Below are 21,736 nucleotides of genomic sequence, written 5' to 3'. Positions count from 1 at the left end.
TAAATTCTTGATTCTGATTGGTCAGAAGGCACGGATTAATCTTCTATAACGGCAGCTCGGACATTTGTGCCAGCTGCAAGCCGAATCGCGGGTTTATGCGAACGCGCTCGTGCGTATGTCTTATCGTTTCTATAGTAACAGCTCAATTCACTTCAGTGGTTTGCACATTTGCGTCGCGCCTCCAGGGTTGGGGGTTCGATTCCCGTCTCCGCCCCGTGTGCATGGAGTTTTCAGATTCACATTTAACATTTTTTGGAAGGAGTCTCCAGTGTCAGCGCTTTGCAACAGTCAGAAGTAAAGCAGTTCCTTCACGTTTTTCGGGACGTCTTCAGGAGACTCGATCCCGTCTGGAGCGTTTTGTTTTTTTCACTATCGGGGTCCAAGCACTGAAGGCGTACCATAGGAGCCCTAATGTGTTAATAGGGGATTCGTATTACCGCAAAAGTGCAAAGATGCACGAGCAATCTTCAGTTCATTCCAAGAGGTGAAAATGAACATGGGTGTCAACACAGAAAGCAGATGCGTTCCCGAACAGATTATATCATCACAGAACCAGCCAGATTCATCCGAGTTACTGTTTTCCTCCCACCAGAGCCGATAAAACATGCCCATGGTTTTCACACATTTAAATAAGACAGGGGGGAAAAAAACCCGTATCTCTCTCGCTCATACGCAGGGACACGCTGAAGGCAGTGGCTGGATGTTTGATGTTTTAGAGTTCAAACCTCTAATAACAATTAGTGTAGCAAAATGCTCTGGAACCACGTGTTTGCTTCCTGACAGGAGGATGTACTCTTAAACATGAGTTTATTTCGGATCCGTAAACACCTCAAACAAATGACACACACACACACACACACACACACATAACCTTAGACAATCACAAAGTAAACTGAGAGCTTTGGCCTGACCTTCTCCACGTATTCAAACACCAGGTAGAGTTTCCCTCTGCGCCGGAACGCCTCCTTCAGCTCCACGATGTTCTCCTGCTTCAGCGTGCGGAGCATCTTCAGCTCCCGCAGGGTCGTCTCCTTCACCTCTTCATTCTCTGTCGAAACAGAGAAACAGACAGAGCTTCTGCTGCAGCATTTTCATTTTCTTAACCCGCACATGTGCATTCACCGACCGCTTCGACAGGAACACCCGAACCTCTGCTCATTCACGCAGTTATCCAGATCGTGTGGCAGCATCACAATGTGACGCAACGTCATGCAGATACAGAGCAAGAGCTTCACATATTATATACGCATCGAACATCGGAACGGACTAAAACGTCGTTCTGGGTTCTCGTGCTCACCAAAACTGCACGGCTGAAGATTGGTAAAACATCTCTGAGATGCTTTGCTGCTCACCACAACTCTAAAGAGTGCTTATTTGAGTTCCCGTAACCTTCCTGACAGCATGAACCAGTCTGACCGTTCGTCTTTAACCTCTCGTATCAACAAGGTGTTTTTTCGGCCTGCGGAATTATTGTTTTTTCGCACCATTTCGTAAATTCTAGACTGTTGCGCACTCCTGAAAATCCCAGGAGATCAGCAGTGTCTGAAATACTCAAACCAGCCCATCTGGCACCAGCATCCATGCCACAGTGATGGTTCGTCTGATGTTTGATGTCAACATTAACCGAAGCTCTTGCCCTCTATCTATATGAATACCTTTTATGCATTATTCTGCCACATCACTGGCTGCTTGAATAATTGCACGGACGAGCAGTTTTACAGGTGTTCCCAGTAAAGTGGACAGTACGTGTATATAATATACACTTTGTGTCAAGTCATCAAGTCGTCCTCCTGATCACAGTTAACACTGAGCATGCTGGGAAACGACCCTAAAGCTTTGGAGTCAAATCCACATACTGTAAATGACTCTAGAAGCCCATTGGTCACTGACATTTTCTCATGGAATCACAGATTGCCTGATAAATGTCTGTAGTTAGGGATGTGTTATGTAATGTAACCTAGCTAAGAGTTTTGTAGCACTACAAGCTGACTGAAATGCTGGAATGAAGTACTTTTACCCTTTACTGCATGATGTTGCCGTACGGCAACGATGCATTTTTCAGCAATTTTTTCATAGGCAATATTATAAAACGACTATTTCCTTATGTAACTGGAAAAAAGGAGTCTTTTAGCCTTGACATAACAAAAAATGGCATGTCACATGACCTTTCTGCAGTCACATGGCATGGTGAACTTTATCGTACAAGGGCTCTTAAAATGTAGGCAAAATTACTTAAAAGAAAAAAACCTGAAACACTATATGAGCTAAGTTATCATTGATTTTTTTTTTGTCATTTGTACAAGTTTATATACAACCCCTGGCAACAATGACGGCATCACCGCGCTTAGAGGACGTTCGCCCGGCTTTCTTTCTTTTTTTTCTTTTTTTTTGCTTCGTAACAAATAAACAATTCACAGCTATGACACAAAACAGTTCTCTTTAACGTTAATGAACATTCTGGATTCATGAAACATCAATGATTCCATCATTTTCACCAGGCGATTGTATTTGGAGAATTCTGTAATATTATTATAAATGTAAGACAACTTATTACCATTAAGTACAAATGACAAATTATTGCGCTAACGATAATGATCAGAACAGCTTGAATAAAACCTCTGCAGTCGTGAGAGAAATAAATAAGGGATGCGTAGTTCACATTTCACATGCAACAGGACCATGCAGTCAGTCATGCTTTACCTTCACTGTCCTTAAACTTCTTTATGGCCACAAGCTCTTTCGTCTCCTACAACAACAACAACAAAAACAATTAAACACAGCCCAGTTAATGCAGATTCTGACTTCAGGTTTCACTACATTCAGGTTAATCTTAATTACACACTTAAAATGACCTCCGGAAACTAAGATTGTCATTCATACCATATTGTAAACCACCTTTCTCCTCGGTTATTAGCCAAACTGGATAATAAGGATCTTTTCTTTTATGCCGCACGCCTTTGGATGAAATTCGATTGAGCTGTCAGAGAAGCCTCTTCTCATAAAACATCCTAATAATTAAGATTGGGCTTCAAAATAGCAAGGTGTGTATCGAGGAATAACCTAAGCCTTAGTCTGCAGATCAAAATAGCAGTTATTAATTAATGTATTACTAATTATAATCTTATTATAGTCTTATAATCACCAGGGAGAACCGTCAAGAGACTGGTATCCCTGTTACTGCTCCTAGTGCTCGTTCGCCTTCGCGTGCGGCGCCGTACAATGGCGTCACTAATAGCGCTCCGTTTACCACGTCTCGTTTAATGGATGTTAGGCCTCATAGAGGGTCGAATTATTTGTAAACGATATAATCTTTTCGCGCAGGACGTGACCTCGATCATTTTTAAAAGTCTATATTGGACAAAAAAAATATATTTGTAGAGTAGAGAGTAGCGAAAATCATGATTAGAATTTTATCAGTGGCATAAAATGATCTTAAAATGACAACAATATCATTTATCGCAATTAGTTCTGAGACGTCCAACGAGAGTAGTTATCGCGACAGGCCAAATATGCTGTTGTTGTTTTTTTTGCCCCCGAGTAGCAAGCATGGTAAAGAGAAAAGCTGCGCTTGCTGTTAGCCGGCTCTTTCGTGTATGCCAAAAAACACAAAACTGTTCTAGTTTGTCCGTTTTGTCCATTTGTACATTGATCACACTATTCTAGTGGAAAAAAAAGAGGGAAAAATGAATGATCAAGAAAAGCTTTGTGTTTATTACGCCTGCTATTGTATTTCACATGCACCTTCTTGATCACTGTGGATGAATATAACATAAATTAGCCCCAAGTGGATGCTAAATCTAGGCTTGTTTCAGGCTGTCTGAGTCTATAGTCTGGGTTAGGAAGAAATCAGCCCTAGCCACTACTTCATACAAGTGTAGTTTTTCTTACAACCACTGGTGGTGCCGTTGTTTCATACTTCAAGCCATGTGTGAGCAAATAACAGCGATTAAGATGATGTAGACAGGAAAAAAACATAACAGTATTTTTGTTTGTTTGTTTATTTGTTTGTTTTAAAGAGAAGGAGGGTTCTTTTTCCGGAACGTCGCATCCTCTAATAGTCTCTTCTCACGATCGTCAGGTTCGCACACTCCATGGAGCGACGGATTCCACGCTTCATCTTTACCGAACAGTCACTTTGAGGTTTTCGGGACGTCCTTCCTACTCAGAGGAATTCCTTGTCATCCTTGCTTCAAAAATCATCCCAGCAGGGATACCCAAACTGAAACGATTCAGAGCCAGTCGCCTGGGGAGGAGGATTCTCGTTACTGTAAATCTACACGGGAGGTTAGTCGAAGGCCCTCGCTACTGTCTGAAGTTAAAATTAGTGTGCTGGTTTTCTCATTGTGTTTAAAAGAGCTGTCCTGTTCTTTATAAACAGATATGCTGAATGGATCGAGCACCTTTTCTAATCGACCATTCACACCACACTGTCAGTATGAGAAAACACTCATAGCTTCATTTTGTAATATGTGGTGCAAAGGATTAACTGTAGGCTCGTCTATCATTTTACTTTAGGAACGTAACCTTTTGCGGCCAATGCTGTTAAACATATCAAGAGAAACGACCAAAGACTGACAACCGACAAGAGAAAAGACACTAGATAGACGCAAATAATACGTTTACTTGCAATGTTTAGCCTTGTGTTAAAAAGCCTAATATTTTCCTTAGTCTGTATTAATTATGGCTGCAACTAATGATTATTTTCATAATCGATTAGTTGGCTGATTATTTGTTCGGTTAATCGATTAATCGGATGGGCGGGGCAAACTTTCAGTACCCTTTTTTTTGTTTATTTAAAATAAAATCCACAAACGGAGTGTTACAAATATAAACTTCAGACTAAAACTTTACACAAGTGTTTGTCCAATTATAAAAGAACTGAAAAGAACCCAACACACACACACACACACACACACACACACACCAGAATATATATTATTTCTTTAGGACTGTAGTTTAATTCTGTGCTTTTTGTGCATCCATAAAAAAAATAATGCATAAATACTTGTATATAATATAAACTAATATATATATATATATATATATATATATATATATATAAGTTTATGTTATATAATAGTATTTATTAGAGCTGCATCGGTACTATATTTCTATATCGCCCGATACCGATAAGTGATTGTCCAGAGTGATATCGGCCGATACCAATACCGATAGTTCTGCCTTTTATGCCTTCTTTTAAATGAATAATAGCAGCTTCACTGCTGCAGCGTCCGGTGTAAAATATTATCAGTGCAGAGATTACAGAGATCACACACTGCAGGTTTGTCCTCATTCCACACAAGAGACATCGTCTTTACACACAGCACCACATGCATGTGTTTTCCCGCCCTCTTTTGATTAGCAGGATATAATCAGCCCTGATTAGCGGATGTTTTTAAACTACCGACCGATGGCCCATAGCGGGAAAAATTGCCTTTATCTGATATACATCTGTGCATCCCTAGTATTTATGCATTACTTTTTATAAAAGGTAACGTTGATAAACAGTAAACTGAAGAAAGTCATTGTCGGTGACTCTGAGGCTAAAGCTAGCGGCATCACATTATGTGCGTATGACGTCATGCGCCGTCGACTAGGAAGCGGTTTATACTTCTGGTTAGTAAAAAAAACCGCTAGTGTTCCATTTGAGATGATATTACCTTTCTAAAATCCACACACTAGATGGTAGAGTATACAGTGCATAGTGTAAGTGTATAGTACGCCATTTGGGACACAGTTTTAGTATTTACTCTCCGAAGTGTGTTTTCGGAACAGAAGTAGCGTAATAAGTAAACGCACCCCATGAAGCGTGCAGACTGACTAGGTTTGTTTTAGTCCTGGTCAGCCATGTCATTTTCTTCTCTATGCGTTTGATACTTGACTGCATTACAAACAAGCTAGGAGTGAAGGTTACTGAAGTATGATTGTGATTACCAACACTGTACCTACATTTTCGGAGGCTGGACTCTTAATTTTGAAAAGTCAGCAGTGTTGTAACTATACGATCGTACACCGTGCCTAACCGTGAAACCGTGTCACTGTGTGGCGTAACACTGCTCCAACATGACCAACCTGAAGTCTACTGTTTCCGTTTAGCATTACGCTACATGCAAATATACACCTTAACCCCAGCTTCGCAAAAAGATTCGCATCACCTCCTTCACTCATACTTATTGGAGTCGAACATTTCCAGACTGTCTAGTATGAGTAGGTGATAGGATTAAACATTTACACGCTTGTTTTCGGTCTCCTCAGCTTGTGCACCTCTTGCGAGGGTTTGGGAGGTCTTGAAATTTGAGATGCTGCTTGTCTATGCAAGGCAGCAGAAGGTGAAAGCAGATAGTCCTTAATGGAGAAGTCACTTCAAGCTCTTCCAAAACGGCCTGTCCCTGCTGATATCAACACTTCTAATAAAAAACAACAAACTCCCACAAAAGTTTCAGAAGAAAATACTGCATTCAATCTCCATCCAGCTGGCGCATGTCATTTTCAAATGTCAAAGCTGTGATTCAGTGACCGGGGCTGGCGTAACCTGTGTGTTCCGTGCTGCTGGGATGAAAAACATCACTTAATTTATGAATGGCTATGTTTCAGGGCCATCAAAGAGCGCTTGGTTTCATGTCGAATTGCAAATATGATGGCGCTCAGCACCGTTCTGCCTAACAAGCTGAGAGAGAGAGAGAGAGAGAGAGAGAGAGCGAGAGAGCAAATCAGTTCACTTTGGCTTAAGTTTCAGATTCCTGGTGGTCAGGAGCTGCAACGCGGTAGGTCAGCTGAACAAATGGCCTTTCATAATCATTTATCCAAGACCAAGGTGAAGTCTGTCGTGCTCACTGAGCTCAGGGTGACTGTACGGTTTGGGTCAGTGATGTTTTTTAAAATTTAATAGAACAATCTGGTGTTAAACTAGTTCCTATGCATTTATTTTATGGTCTTTAACCACGTCATGTTTATACTACTGTAGGGTATACATTTGGTCACATTTGAAGTTATGGGAGAAGTGGATTTGCCATTTACCAGACCATTTACCACAGTGGTTTTCAAAGTGGGGGCCGCGGCCCCCTTGGTGGCCGCCAGGAGGCGCCAGGGGGGCCTCAACAATTTGGTGTGCCCATCCCTCCCACTAGTATGTTTTCTCTTTCTCACTCTCAGACAACCACACACACACACACACACAATTCCTAATGTAATGTAATGTAAAGATGCAAGATGTAATTATTAATAAAAAAGGGGGATCTATTCAGAAGTCTCTATTTTTAATGTGTTTTAAAGACATCTTGCAAAAGGGGGGCCTCGGTCAAATGTTAATGCCATCTGGGCGGCCTTGCCCTGGAAAAGTTTGGGAACCTCTGATTTACCATTTGCATGCCGAATTGAGTGCTTGATTAGCCAAGGCAAAAACTATATATATTTTCCCAACCTGTTGCATTATTGCCTCTAATGCTTCCCCACTGTAAGTAGAGGGTACGCTAATATCTAAACAGATTGAATCTACATCGTACTGTAGTGTAGAGTAACGTTATACAGTTTTATTAGCAGGAAAATGGTCAAGTGTATAGAATGCAGCTGAAAGAGTAGAGGTTAACATTTAAGTTTTTCCAAATTAAAGGTGTGATCGTAATTACGGCAGCGGAGAGCTTTCAAATGTAAATTTGCAATATCCAACTAGACAGTTCAAAAACGTTGCTTCTAATAGTTCAGGTGTTTATTTTGAAAGTAACTAGAATTGTATTAATGTCCATTGGCGCCCCGTTGGTTTTGGTGTCAAGTTAATGCTACTGATGCAAAGCCTTATGGAATACAATATATGCATATCCTACAGCGCCCTCCACTAATATTGGCACCCTTTGGGAAATATGAGCAAAGAAGGCCGTGAAAATTTGTCTTTCTTGTTTAACCTTTTGATATTTTGCTTTGTTTTCAACCTTTAATACTTTTGATTCCAATTTAATCCAAATTCTTTTAGGAAGGTGTATTCAGGTGTATTTAATATGCAGCCATTAATATTATGTCCAACCCTGCTTCTGTATGCCCTGGTTCCCAGTGCAGTAGGTGCAAGGTCTTGCTTTTCTGGGTCTGTAGTGTTCTGGCCCTGGTCTGTCTCTTGTTACTGTGGTTTGTCTTGTGTTTTGTCTTGTGGTGTGATTTGTGTTGCTCTCACTGTACATAAAGGAACTCTGTACTTGTATCTGACCGCGACTGTGACATTCTGCTGCGACTAGATAAAGCATTGCAAGAGACGCTTTGTGCGCTAGTCTGATTCTCATCAAATATAGGAAATCAGCCAGCACATCGGTCAAGCTTCAAGATGTTTCCCAATGGGACAATGTGGACAAAGAACAGAAAGAGGCTATGAAGTGAGCACCTCGACAGGAATACAGTATCAACTACATCCCTGTCAGAGGCATTTAGCATAAATATCCCTCAAACGCTCTCTGTTGCATTACTGGAGCTATACAATTTACAGCCAGGTGCTTCTCTCCACCTAAAAACAGAATAGACCCTTTATCCGTTTCTGAAACACTTGAACAATATGTAGAAGTGGCTCTTAAGCTAGGTTACATCATTCTGTTCATAGAAGGAAGATGAAGGGTTACGGTGCTACACTAATTATAGATGAAAGCTGTCTCTTTTATGTATTGTGATACTTTGGCCTTAAATCCAAACACCTTGGACAAGAGAGGAAATGGAGTTAGATTAAGAAGGGCTTCAAAAAAATAAGAAAACCTAATATGTTTTTCTTTTTACCTAGCTAGATCTAGGTGATCAGGGTTTATCACCATAGGTGGGCATTATGAGCACTAGCTGAGGCCAGTTACTATAAGTGTTTTCACACTTGGTCTCAGACCCTTTTAAAGGGAAGCGCTAGCGGTTAAGACGTCGGATTTCTGATCGGAAGGTTATGAGTTCAAATCAGGGCAAAAAGGGCCCTTCAAAAAGCAAGGCCCTTAACCCTCAACTGCTCAGATGTATACATGAGATAATTGTAAGTCGGTCTGGATAAGGGGCGTCTGCCAAATGCTGTAACGTAAAGCGAACGGAACTGAGAACTTCTTGGGAGGTGGTCTGAGTACACTTTCAGCTAACGGTACGGTTTGCTAAAAAACGTGCATCGGGAACACAAATAGCTCTGGTCTCGCCTAAATTTTCCATTCACGAATTCTCATACAGGCTTCTGTCCAAATTGCGCTATTCATCATGGCGGCTTCTGCTGGAAGAGGGATGTTATAGACAGATGAGGAAACGGTCGAACTTCTCCAAATTTGGAAGAAGGACTATATTAAGAAACAACTATCATTATCACCCACAACAAACTTTTCTTCTCGTCTTGGTTGAATTTGCTAGCCTTTCTCTTCGCTTCCACTGGAGGACTGCTTCAAGTCCCCTCGTCATCGATTTCTACTGCGGACGTGTGAATGCTTGGGACTGGGACTTTCGTCCATACTGCTGTTGTCGTAATGAAAGATGACGGGCACAATATAATAGGTAATAAAATTTCAATTGGATAGAACTTTTTAATGTTACACTTCTATTTCTAGGCTCCCTTTAAAGAATATTCCTGGCTCAATACAAGCTACGTTTAATGGACGGCATTTGTGGCATACGGTGGCATGCAAAAGTTTGGGCGGCCCTGGTCAAAATTTCTGTAACTGTGAATAGCTATGCAAGTAAAAAATGACCAGTTTTCCAAACGGTATGACGTTAAAAATGACACATTTCTTTAATATTTTAAGCAAGATTTCTTTTATATTTCCATCTTTTACCGTTTCAAAATAGCAAAAAAGGAAAAGGACCTGAAGCAAAAGCTGCATGGTCAATACTTAGTAACCCCTTTTGGCAAGTATCACAGCTTGGAAATGCTTTCTGTAGTCAGCTAAGAGTCTTCCGATTCTTGTTTGGGGGATTTTCACCCATAATGCCTTGCGAAAGGCTTCTAGTTTTGTGCGATTCTTGGGCAGTCTTGCATGCACTGCTCTTTTGAGGTCTATCCGCAAATTTCCGATGATGATTAGGTCAGGGGACCGTGAGGGCCAAAACCTTCAGCTTGCGCCTCTTGAGGTCGTCCATTGTGGATTTTGAGGTGTGTTTAGGATCATTATCCTGTTGAAGAAACCATCCTCTTTTCACCTCCAGCATTTCTTACAGACCGTGTGTTGTTCCCCGTGGCATTGGTTGCAACACAAGTAATCCTTTAAAAGAAGTTGATTACGTGATCTCAAGGCTCTAGGAGGAGAGTAAAGGTCAACAAGGTCAATTATTTATTCTGGAGCAGGACCAGAAAGAGCTTTGTATACATAAATCCATCCATCTCCTATACCACTTATCCTTCCTTCAGGGTCACGGGGAACCTGGAGCCTATCCCAGGGAGCGTCGGGCACAAGGCGGGGATGTATACATAAATTAGACTTTTAAAATCAATTCTAAACTTGACATGAAGCCAGTGAAGAGATGCCAGAATTGGGGAACTATTATCCCTCTTTTTGGTCCCGAGCTGCTGCGTTCTGCACAAGCTACAGATGAGATAAAGCAGATTGAGGAAGGCCAACATACAAAGAATTACAGCAGTCCAACCGTGATGTAACAAGAGCATGAATCACGGTTTCTAGGTCTATTCTACAAAGAAACTGATTAAACTTTGCTACAGATCTTGGATGAAATAAGCTTCCCTTAACAACAGGACTGATTTGTTTATCAAAATGCAAGTTTGGGTCAAAAATAACGCAAAGATTTTTGACATATTTGTCAATAGAGAGAGGACCTAACTGGGCCTCAAGAGCAGAAGAAACAGTAGGGCAGCCCAAAATAACGAGTTTTGCGTTCATTTAACTGCAGACGATTGTTAGCCATCCAACATTAAATGTCCTCAAGACATTTTAAAAAAGGACCCAAAAGGACTGACGCCATTTGACCTAACTGGCAAATATAATCGGGTATCATCAGCATAGCGGTGAAAGAAAATATTAAGGAGGTGTAGAGATGCTTCGGTGTTGCCAATTTCTACCATCAGTTCACCCAGACCTTGAGCGCAGTGGCTGCCCCGTTAACCTCACTACCGAGTGGCCAAAGGAGGGAGCCGAACTAGAATACACCCCGATCCGTCCTTGTCTTGTGTTGCTGATGCTTTTGGAGTCAGGCATCAAGTCTATTCTTGTCCAGCACCACTGTGGGCCTATTCAAACTCATCCATGTGGATTTTATTCCAGAAATCTCCTACTGAGAGGAACTACTATGTGGTTAATAACAGGTATTCACCAAGGAAGCTGCTTTTAAAGAATGGAGCCACTGGCTAGAGGGGGGCTTGACATCCCCATGTTTGGTGCGCATCAACTAATACGCTCAACGTTCCACTCTAAAAGGGACACCTGACCTGTTCACCTGCTCGTTTACGCAGTTATCCAATCAGCCAACCAAACCGATACGGCAGCACAATGTCCCCGTCTCCAAATCATGACACTCCGGCCGTTTCTTTTTACTAACACTTACTTTCCCAGCCTTTTGTTGCCTCGTCACAACTTTTCTGAGACGTGTTGCGGCCATCAAATTCAAAATGACCTTTTTTTTTTTTTCTTTTTCCTTAAAACGGTACCTTTCCTCAGTTTAAACATTTGATATGTTTTCTATGTTCTATTGTGAATAACATACGGGTTTATGAGGGATTTTTTATTTTTTTTTGGATAAAACTGTGTTGTGTTTGCAATTGTTTGAAATCAACGAGAGCAGAATATCTGTGTGAATTTTTTTTTTCAGCAAAAGATCAAAAGTTAAAAAAAAAAAAAAATAAAGACAATTTTTCACAGCCTTCTTGGCTCATATTTACCCCGGGTGCTCCAATAGTAGCGGAGGGCGCTGTATCTAGACTAGTGCTTAACTACCAAGCTTTTTTTTAAAGGGTGGAAACAGGGACAAATGTCGCCTTTTAGAACCGAGCTGCTGAAATAACATTGACGCAAATATTACTCTTCACTAAATGAGCAGCAACGCTCCTATTAATAGAGCGGCCCTGCTTTCATATACGCGTATTCGAGCAGCTAAGGCTCAAGATCAAATCCGTCGCTTTGACAGTTACGTTACACGGTTGATTTACTCGAAACCGCAGGGTACTGCGTTAGATTGACGTGAGGAATACTCAATGAGCAATCATCTGTCATCCAACTTGCAGTATGGTTTCTTGCTGCGAGATTCTTCACCAAGAAAAATGATGACTTTTTGAAATCTGTATTTCATAATCATCAGCATTTCACATCAGAATGGTAAACTGATACTGAATTTATCAATATAAACAGACGAAAGGTTAATGTGCCGAGATGGCCTTGATGTGACTATTACATTGCTATTAGATAGGTTTTTTTTCTTCTTCACATTTTATCCAACGATTATCTTTAACCTTCCGAGCCATTAAAGACCATAACTATCATACTGTAACCTTCAATCTTCTTTGCTCTATCGTAAAAATATGAACATAACATAACACTGCGCATACATAGTTATCATTACGTTCTCATCCCACTTATCAACATTAATATATTGCGATGTTGACGATATCGTACCGCGGAAGCCTACAAATAATGATACGTCTCTCAATCTTAAACACCAGCATCGATAGCTCTGCACTGCACAGCTCAGTATTATTCTCTTGAGCTTCGCCATCGCAACATGTCTCAGCACAGCCAACATTCCCACTCAAGGTGACCTACTTAATGCTAATGCACGCACACACACACACACACACACACACACACACACACATTCGCTCACCCAATATTCTTTGTGTAGTCTTTGATTCAATAAAAACAATTAAAAATAATAATAAAATAACCAGAGGCTTCTAGAGAATGGCCTGCTTTGGAAGAGCCTGTGAAGCACATTATATACATTAATATACAAACAGTGGAGCTCTACTTGAAGGGCTAGTCATTCTGAATTTCTAAAAACCTTCAAAACCAGGCCTGAATCTACTCTGTTTCAACAAGGCCTTAAATATTAAATACATCTATAAACTGAATCCCAGAAAGAACACTTTCCCTTTGTAGAAATGAACTAGCCGGTAGCATGTGATGCTTGAAATCGAAGGGTTTCTATCTTTAATGGAAAAAACGTGCATGATTTGTCCTGAAGACTGAACAATGGAAGCAGCCGTTCTGGGAAGAACCTTTGCAATTCCAATGAGAAATAAAGGAAAGACCATTTAGAAACAGCTAACTGAGCTGGGATGACACATGGCAGCTAGTGACTCATTTAAAACACCAACCAAGAATTGTGAGAACTTGCAGGCCAGTTTTGCAGCATTGCAACAACAGGCTTTTGCTCAAGCCTCCTACAAATCATGTTCTTTGTTAGTATACATAGCAGTGGAGCTTTTGGCAATGCCTCAGCACTTCCTCATTGGTGGAGAACAAGCACAGAAACTCCACAGAAACCATAACTCGGGATCGAACCAGGAACACTGGAGCTGTGACGTGGCAACACTACCCACTATGCCACCACCCCACAGTTAATATACAGTATGCGAATATGCAAGTCCTCTCTTAGTCCCCAAAGTCTTCAAAAGCTGGGCTTTTCTAGGGTTTGCGGTTACAAACTACAGTATTCTATACCTCCTGGAAGCTAAGATGCATGATTAGAACAAAAGATAGAGACCAGCTGATGTCAAATGGTCCTCCGGTAACCTGATCACTAGTTATGTATGTAACTGTGGTCCTATAATCCCCAGATAACCGCCAGAGGCAGTGTGAAACACCTGGACACCACATTATGTGTGTGTGCGTATGACTTATCATGTGGAATTTTCAATAAATACTACCATCATACACCAATCATTTCCTCCTCACAGAATTCACACAGGTTCCTAATAACAATGAACCGCAGTTAAGTATCTATCTAACCTTCTATTTCACCCCTCCTAACTGCCAGGAGCTGTGAGAAACACCTATATATACTGTATGGCAACAACTCCTAACTGTCCAGAAAGGTGCTCAGAAATGTCCCCCACATTCACACCAATAGGAGGGACAATGTTAGCTTTTAAACTAGAGAAAGCGCATAGTGGCATTTAGGTAGCATCAGCACAGCCATCCTGGAATGGCACACTTTTAAATAAGACCTATGAGGAGTACATGCTCCTCTCGGACCTGCATGTCACGCTATGCATCCCACATAAGCTTATATGGAAAGTCTTTATTGGATTCCAGCAAAGAGAACTCCCACACTGGGTTCCCAGGGTCAGGCCCCTTTAGAAAGGGAGAAAGAGTCCCTAGACAGATGCCATCCACTGTGCTGTGGTACACCTTTGAGGTAGAACAATCACCATTAAGCCTCTGTGATAAGAACCTGTATTATAAGAACCCCCCACCCCCCACCCCCACACGCCTGTAAGGGACACATCTGTTCTGATTTTCTCTCTCTGAATGGGCAGTGCTTCCAACAGGAATCTTGGACCACTTTTACTAAGACAAAGTCAAGTTTCAGTCTTTAATATTTTGATCCAGTAGCTAGCTGATAACCCACCACTGGTCTAATAAACAATGTTTTAGTGCCCCGTTATCAGACCTATCCCTATCAAGGATGCCCCCCCTCCCCACCCGCCTAAAGGTAGTGCAAGGCAGACAGGCACCCTGTAGATGTTAAAACATGGAACCTCTGATAGCAGGTCAGAGCGCCCCCCCTTAACCATCACTGGTTAAGATGTTGGACTCAGAAGGTTGTGAGTTCAAATCCCATCTGAGTTCAACTACCAAGTTTACACAAGGACTGCTGGGTCCTTGGGCAAGGCCCTTAACCCTCAACTGCTCAGTTGTTTAAATGTAATTCCATAGGTTTGATTCATACAAATCACACAGAGTGGAGTCAATAAACCTAGAGTTGGCCAATATCCTGGTTTAGTTGTCCAGCCAGAAAACTGGTGGGCCTTTATTAAAAGCTGCGGCATAGCAAACCATTCAAAAGATAAAGAATGCAAAGAAGGCGAGTGACTCTCTAGAGGCAGGGCAGTAACTCTAGCAAGGAAAAACAGACTCAAACCCCAACAGTTACTGCATTCTATAATGCTCAAAACGTATTTAAAAAAAAAAAATCACATCTACCAAGGTAAAACTACAATAAAAGGAAGCTATCCCCAGCTGCATACGACAGGATTCTTGTAGCGCTCACTATGGCCACAAGCTGCTAAGCAGATAGTTGGTGAACATACATTTGGAAAATGTCCTTAATGAAAAAAAAAGAAGATCTGTTACATCTGTTTGATCTTCAGATTAAAGCCCGATAGTACTAGCTACGAAAAGCAGAGAGAACAGCACAGCACACAGGCAAAATGCTAGCCAAAGACACACGGATGTTATGTCAAGGGTGCAAACTCAGTATCCAGGGTAGCACGTTAACCCGGATTGATGTGCAATTACCTGCAATTAACTTCCAGTTGTATTTTTGAAGGAGAAGGGGACTAATGAAGGCTCAGTGAGTATAGGACCAGATGTATTCAATATCGTCAGTGGACAGAATGGTGAAAAAACTAACTGGCCAATTATCCAAACCCAGTGTTCTCTCTCAGATCCCCAATGGCTTGGGGATATATACGAGAAAGTGGAAGCAGCAGAAGCTGTAAATGTTGTAATAACTAACAAAATTGATTAGAAATATAGTCTGCCCAAATAGGTATACAATAGCCTACATACTGAAAGATGAAAGCTTGACCAACGAAGCATGGTTACAACGAAGCACTTTCTTGTTTATTGGCAAACACAGGCTTGGTGGTTAGCCACACAACTGGCTAGATGAGGGAAAACCCAGCAGGGCTAACAAATCCCACCAGGCCTCATCAAAATGGTGAATACATACCGGTTAGCACACGCTCTACGCAAGAACAGCGATGCTACAATGTTAGATGTTGACGCACAGCACAATCCAGCGCCACAACGAAGTTAACTTGCCAGTGAGTCAAACGAGTCGACTCATCGGTGATTCAAAATCTTCCGTACGCTCCTTAAACCTGAGATGATAGAAATGCTCGCTTTTTCATTTCCATATTTTTTAGGCCAATTGTTCTGGATGTCTAAACCATTCTTCGATGTGCAGATCACATCTTAATATACTGTATCACAAGCTTTAATCTAGCAGCACAAGCCTTCAACGTGGATATGAATCGGATCCAGGACCACACAAGCTCAAATCTCATTTGAATAGATCTGATGGGATGCTCAGGTTACATCAAATCAAGTATGTGTCACATTTAGACAAAAATCCGATTTGCACCACGTTAACCCCTGTTATTCTGTTATTTATCCCGAAGCATGATATTCAGTTGCAGTTATGAATTATTCAGTAACTACAGTCTAGTGATGACAGGAAAAGGAATGCTTGTCTGGATCCATGGACAGCTTTGGGGATTTTAAGGGGTTAATCCAGGAAACTGAACAAGTCATAGTAGTCATCTACCTCAGCATTCCAGAGAACCCCCCCCTTTTCCTTATCCACATAAACTGCTTTTGGTTGTTTATATAATGAAAATATGTCTTACCTTGTGCCTGCATTTTAGAACCACCCCATAGGCTCCTATAAATAAGAGGGGGAAAAAAATAAGTCATTAAAATTAAACAGCTTGGCTGGCATCTGGATGTAATACACCTTAGTCACTTGTGGGACGATGTGCTACAGGTTTGAGGAAAAGATTTAACACGTTCCCGTAATGAAGGCCCGTAATGGCAAATCCTAAAAAAAAAAACAAAATTTAAAAAAAAAACAAAATAGATGTCGTGATTCTTACTGAATGCGTAGAATTTTGCTTCAGGTTTAATCTGTGAATGAAAAACATCTCTGTCTATGGCCAAGTCCTAACCTCCTGGCAGAGGCAAGCAGGTTTTGAGATCAAATATCCAGGTACTTAGAAGAATGCATGATGTTCTTCACAAGACCACTAGCTGCAAAGCATCATAGGATGCACTTTTATATTTTAAGGGCTTTGGGATGTACGTTATATTTTCCACTTTTGATGGTAGGTCTCCTCTGACGACAACATATGATTCAGGTTGTCTGACGAAGTGCTGCGTTTCTCAGGTTGTGCAAACCTTCCGGACAGTTTGCTGCTGGAAGGCAAATCCACCCTCGACAACTTGCGTAGGAATATGTATCATCTTTATTATCGTCGTCAGTGTCCGATGAAATTCCGAGCCGGGGTTTTTTTTAAGCCTCCAAAGATCGACCTCCAAAGCTTCGACTTTCATGCTAACACCACCATCGACGCTACAGTGCTCACCGCCTCGTAGATCGCTAACTAGCCGAGTCGAGTTTCTGTTGTGTCAAAATAAATGCAGCGCTAACCAACGAATATTTCACTAGAAACATGTTTGATGGTGCAGGTGGGGTTTAATGGTCGATACTGAAACCTGACAACATCTACACAGAGCTAACGTTGCTCGGTAATAATAATGTCTACTGCATAACTTCCTTCTAGAGGCATAGAGACAATGTAAGCAATCATTTCCGACAGACTACAAGTCACTTCAGGAATTCTGTGTGCAAATTAACAAGCTGATGGGCAAGTATTAAATTAGCTTACACCCATTAGGATTATGCAATTTAAAGACAAAATAACAGCATTATTAGCAATGCTAACAATATTATCAAGTTTCTTGAACCCTGGTACCTGGTTTCATATTCGATATTCACTGCAAAAGCATTCCAAGCGACTGTTTTCTTTACATTCACCATCACAATTTGTATTTTGAACAGTGTGTCGAAGCGTCTTTGTTTGTTCCCTTATTTTGCACGTGGCATCGTTTCCATTTTTCTTCGGAAATGACCTGCAACGCGACCGCTAACTGCAAATTCATCACACCGCACGTGCAAATTAGTGGCCGTTACTTGGAAATCGGTGCCGTAAAGCGAACGCTAAGAATCCGTGCACTCACCTTCTCCTACAATCCCAAGGACCTCAAATTTATTCATCACATCACCAATGAGGCGAATCTTCATGAAGTCAAAAGGCAGGGGAAGAGATGAGTGCGGGTGTGTGTGTGTGTGTGTGTGTGTGTGTGTCCGCAGCAAGAGGGTGGTCAGGACACACAGCACCACGCAGCACTTGAACGGGTCATCGGAGCCAAAATGCTGTTCCCTTTGAGGCCCGATATTGATCCCATATTCCTAACACAAGCTCACTGAAACAAACACGCACAAAACACACTATATAACACACACACACACACACACACACACACCAAAGAAGAGAGAGAGAAAAAAGACTTGTTAGATGGAACTGAGGTATTTTGTTTGTTAGCAGAGATACTTAGATTAACATCCTAAAGTGGAGCGCGTTAAACTGGTTTTAACATCCTTTTGGGAATTATCAAGGCTTAATAATGTTATTTAGACCACAGCGGTATAAAATTCTCAATTCTGATTGGTCAGAAGGTGTTGATTCTTCTTCTATAAGAGCGGCTCTGACGAACGTTTCGGCTTCGAGGAGAATCGCAGGTTTATTGAAAACGTTATTGTTTCTACTGTAGCAACATATGCAGGGAAGTGTACGCTGGACGCTCCCCATCCATCCGTCCATCCATCCATCCAGGACAACTGTGTACCCATGTGAACCCACACACACCTTTGCTGCAAACATTTAAAGAAACCAGACCATCGAAACATCAGGATCGATAAGGAATGATATCATGTCACCATACGCCACAGGATGAGTTTACTTCCAATCTTAACATTAAAGTCCTACTAAAAGGTGATTAACATGAACCACGTGTGTTAAATTCAGGGTGGAACTAAACCCTCCAGGGGATAGATCCTGCAGCGTAAGTTTGATCAGTAAATCAGGGTGTGAAGTCGGTCCTGACAATATCGGACATCGAGACAAAATATACGAAATAGATATTTAAAACTATACATAAATGTCCAAAATCCAAATACTTACAATAAAGTGATGACTTAAAGGATCCATCTCTTGTATTTACTTTATACTGGATCGTTCTGCCTCTTGGGCTCTCGTGTGAATGGATTTGTATCATTTTAACAAACCATAGCCGTGAAAAATAATGAAATAATGACGGTGGGACAGTGTGATTATTACTGGAGTATCTCTGGGATTTCAGTCCCATCTGAATACATCTCAATGGGCTGTGTGTGTAACTGGTTGTAGTCTGCGTTGTGTTTTATTAAAAAAAAATAGGCGGACGGCAACTGGGTCGACTCTTCATTTATTCTGACAACACAAACAAGCAGTCTCCCTGAGTGAATCGCCCTTAAACGGTGCTCTATAACGTAAACACGATACGCGATGGTCACATGTTGGAGCAGGATACAAAAAAATTACTCAAAAAGAAAGGTACAACAACAAAAATAATCACACAGGTAAACAAAATAACATCATACACACAAATTAAAATGAGTACATAAGTATATAAATGATGATTTAAATAAATATGAAACAAGATTACTGAGAACTCAAAATAAAACCTACCTCTCCCATTCAACCATAATGCGAAAGGGAAGAGGAGGAGCCAAAACAGGAAATTACACAGACCAATGACATCATGACCATTAAAAGGGAACGTACTCACACAAGTAGACAGCTACAACAGTACTTCTACACATTAAATTTATGGAATATTTTCCATACCCGTTCCATGTGCACACGTCGGGAAAGCACAACACATTATCAGTCTGTACAGGATTTCGCTGTTTTCTTCGTAATCATTACGGCCAAAAATGCTCGATTTTGCTGCGTCTTTTTTCAAAATTTGCGATGCAACTTGTGTATTTTTTTTTTTGGCGGAAAACTACTTGAATTGGAGAAATTACAGTCGCACAAAATCGTTTTCACAAGTGATGTTTGACGGTAAATGAGACCTTTGAGAGTTTGAGGCCAACAATGAGGCCTCCAAAGTCCTGTTCCTGCGTGAGGCCGACGGCACGGCCTCCCAAGTCATACTCCTATCCGAGGCAGACGAGAAGGCCTCCCAAATCCTGTTCGTGCCAGAGGTTGAGAAGACCAGCTCACACCTAAGGCTAACAGCGAGGCCTCCCAAGCCTTGTTTCCTCCTCACAACCTCAGTGAGCCTGCCCCAGTATCATGTCTGCTTCTCGGCTCCTCTGGGAACTGTCCATTACATGGACAGTGGCTGCGTCAGGACCTTGGTGGCGGGAGGTTGGGGTGGTTTATCAGGGATTCCCCTGTAGCGTGCAGATGCAGCGCTGTCATATCATTGTTTACATTACCACATGTGTTTATGTTTTAGTTTTTGTTTAGTTTTTGTCCTGTCTTCATCCCTGTATGATTATTGGTTGTTTCCCGCACTTATCGTGCACACCTGTTCCCATTTACCCCTTGATTAATCTGTGTATTTAAACCCCTCGTGTGTCTTTCCTACCCACGATTGCAAAATGACTGCGCGTATATTAAATACGCGGACTGGCATATTTAACCTTGTATGAAATGACCGGTAGAAATAACCCCAGGTCGTACGCTGCATGTCTCATCTGAATTGATATTTCTTCTGCTCACTGGTCACTGATTACAGTTACTTGCATTTTCAAATTTTTGATGGTGTATCAACTCAAACAGTGACAATTTATATCCAAACTAGGCTTAAACAACCTTGACTGTTCAACTCACACTGATGTATCAGACAATTATACAGAACTTTATTTCTTATTCAAGTCATTCGTGTCCTGTTTAGTAGCAGGCAGTTATAGGGGTTATCCCGCAGGTCGGGTGAGCTAGGGTTTAAAAACAAAATACAAAAAATACTAAGAAAACCGGTCATGGCAGGTGACACGTGATCTGTACTTGCTTTTTCTTTTCACAATACAAAATGGGAGCAAAAACATCAGAAAAAACCCCAGAAACAACACAGGGCTACGTCATCTGCATTGACTGTGAAGCGCCGGTTTATGATCCAAAACATACATTAAAATCAACACAAAAATGGTTTACTGACCACAAAATCAAGGTCCTGCCATGACCCTCCCAGTCCCCTGACCTGAACCCCATAGAAAACCTGTGGGGTGAACTGAAGAGGAGAGTCCACCAGCGTGGACCTCCAAATGTGAAGGATCTGGAGAGGTTCTGTATGGAGGAACGCTCTCAGATCCCTCGCCATGTATTCTCCAACCTCATCAGGCGTTGTAGGAGAACTCTCAGAGCTGTTATCTTGGCAAAGGAAGCTAGCACAAAGTATTGACTAAAAGGGTGCCAATAATTGTTGCACACCTATATTTAACAAAGATATATTTTTTTATAAACCTGTGTTATGTTTTCAATTGTTTGATATCCATGAGGAAGGATAAGCAGTATAGAAGATGGATGGATGGATGGATGGATGGATATCCATGAGGGTGCCCATATTAGTGGAGGGCACTGAAATATCAAGCACTCATAGCATATATTAGCAAACAAACAATATTAGTTAAAAGTTAAAAGGAACATAGTTTTGGCTACAGTTGGGTGATTTGTGCGGGTGCCATTACAACCGTTTTTTTGTAAGCCATCTTCAGTAAGCACTTTATCGTGGTCGGGATCAGAGTGGATTCTGGGAACATTGTGTACAACATTGAGTGACACTAGATAGTAGGATTATAATAGATAGTGGTGTGTGGAAAGGATGTTCAGTATGAGCAGGTTGTGAATGAGAGTCCTGGGATGAGCACAGGAAAGTCTTTATGATTACAGCAGAAATCTACAGTATGCAGGTGAGATTATCCACAAGCAAGGGTGAGACTAGGGCATAAGGGCGTAATCTTCAGG

General features: G+C 41.4%; 1 protein-coding gene across 1 annotated transcript in view; it reads right to left on the bottom strand.

Moving 5' to 3' along the window:
* The window catches only part of cdkl5 (cyclin-dependent kinase-like 5), a 46,111-nt gene that overhangs the window by 23,009 nt on the left and 1,366 nt on the right, over nucleotides 1-21,736 (bottom strand). Inside the window, exons 2-5 of the mRNA XM_053617083.1 lie at nucleotides 17,901-18,171; nucleotides 16,511-16,545; nucleotides 2,701-2,746; nucleotides 912-1,048 (exon numbers count right to left, since the gene is read on the bottom strand). Of these exons, the coding sequence (XP_053473058.1) occupies nucleotides 912-1,048; nucleotides 2,701-2,746; nucleotides 16,511-16,545; nucleotides 17,901-17,964 (282 nt within the window). The 5' untranslated portion in view covers nucleotides 17,965-18,171. The remainder of the gene's footprint in view (nucleotides 1-911; nucleotides 1,049-2,700; nucleotides 2,747-16,510; nucleotides 16,546-17,900; nucleotides 18,172-21,736) is intronic.

The sequence above is a fragment of the Ictalurus furcatus genome, chromosome 27, assembly GCF_023375685.1.
Source record: "Ictalurus furcatus strain D&B chromosome 27, Billie_1.0, whole genome shotgun sequence".
In the NCBI taxonomy this organism is placed as follows: domain Eukaryota; kingdom Metazoa; phylum Chordata; class Actinopteri; order Siluriformes; family Ictaluridae; genus Ictalurus; species Ictalurus furcatus.
Note: the sequence above shows the minus strand (reverse complement) of the source record. Positions and strands in the feature narration are given on the sequence as shown.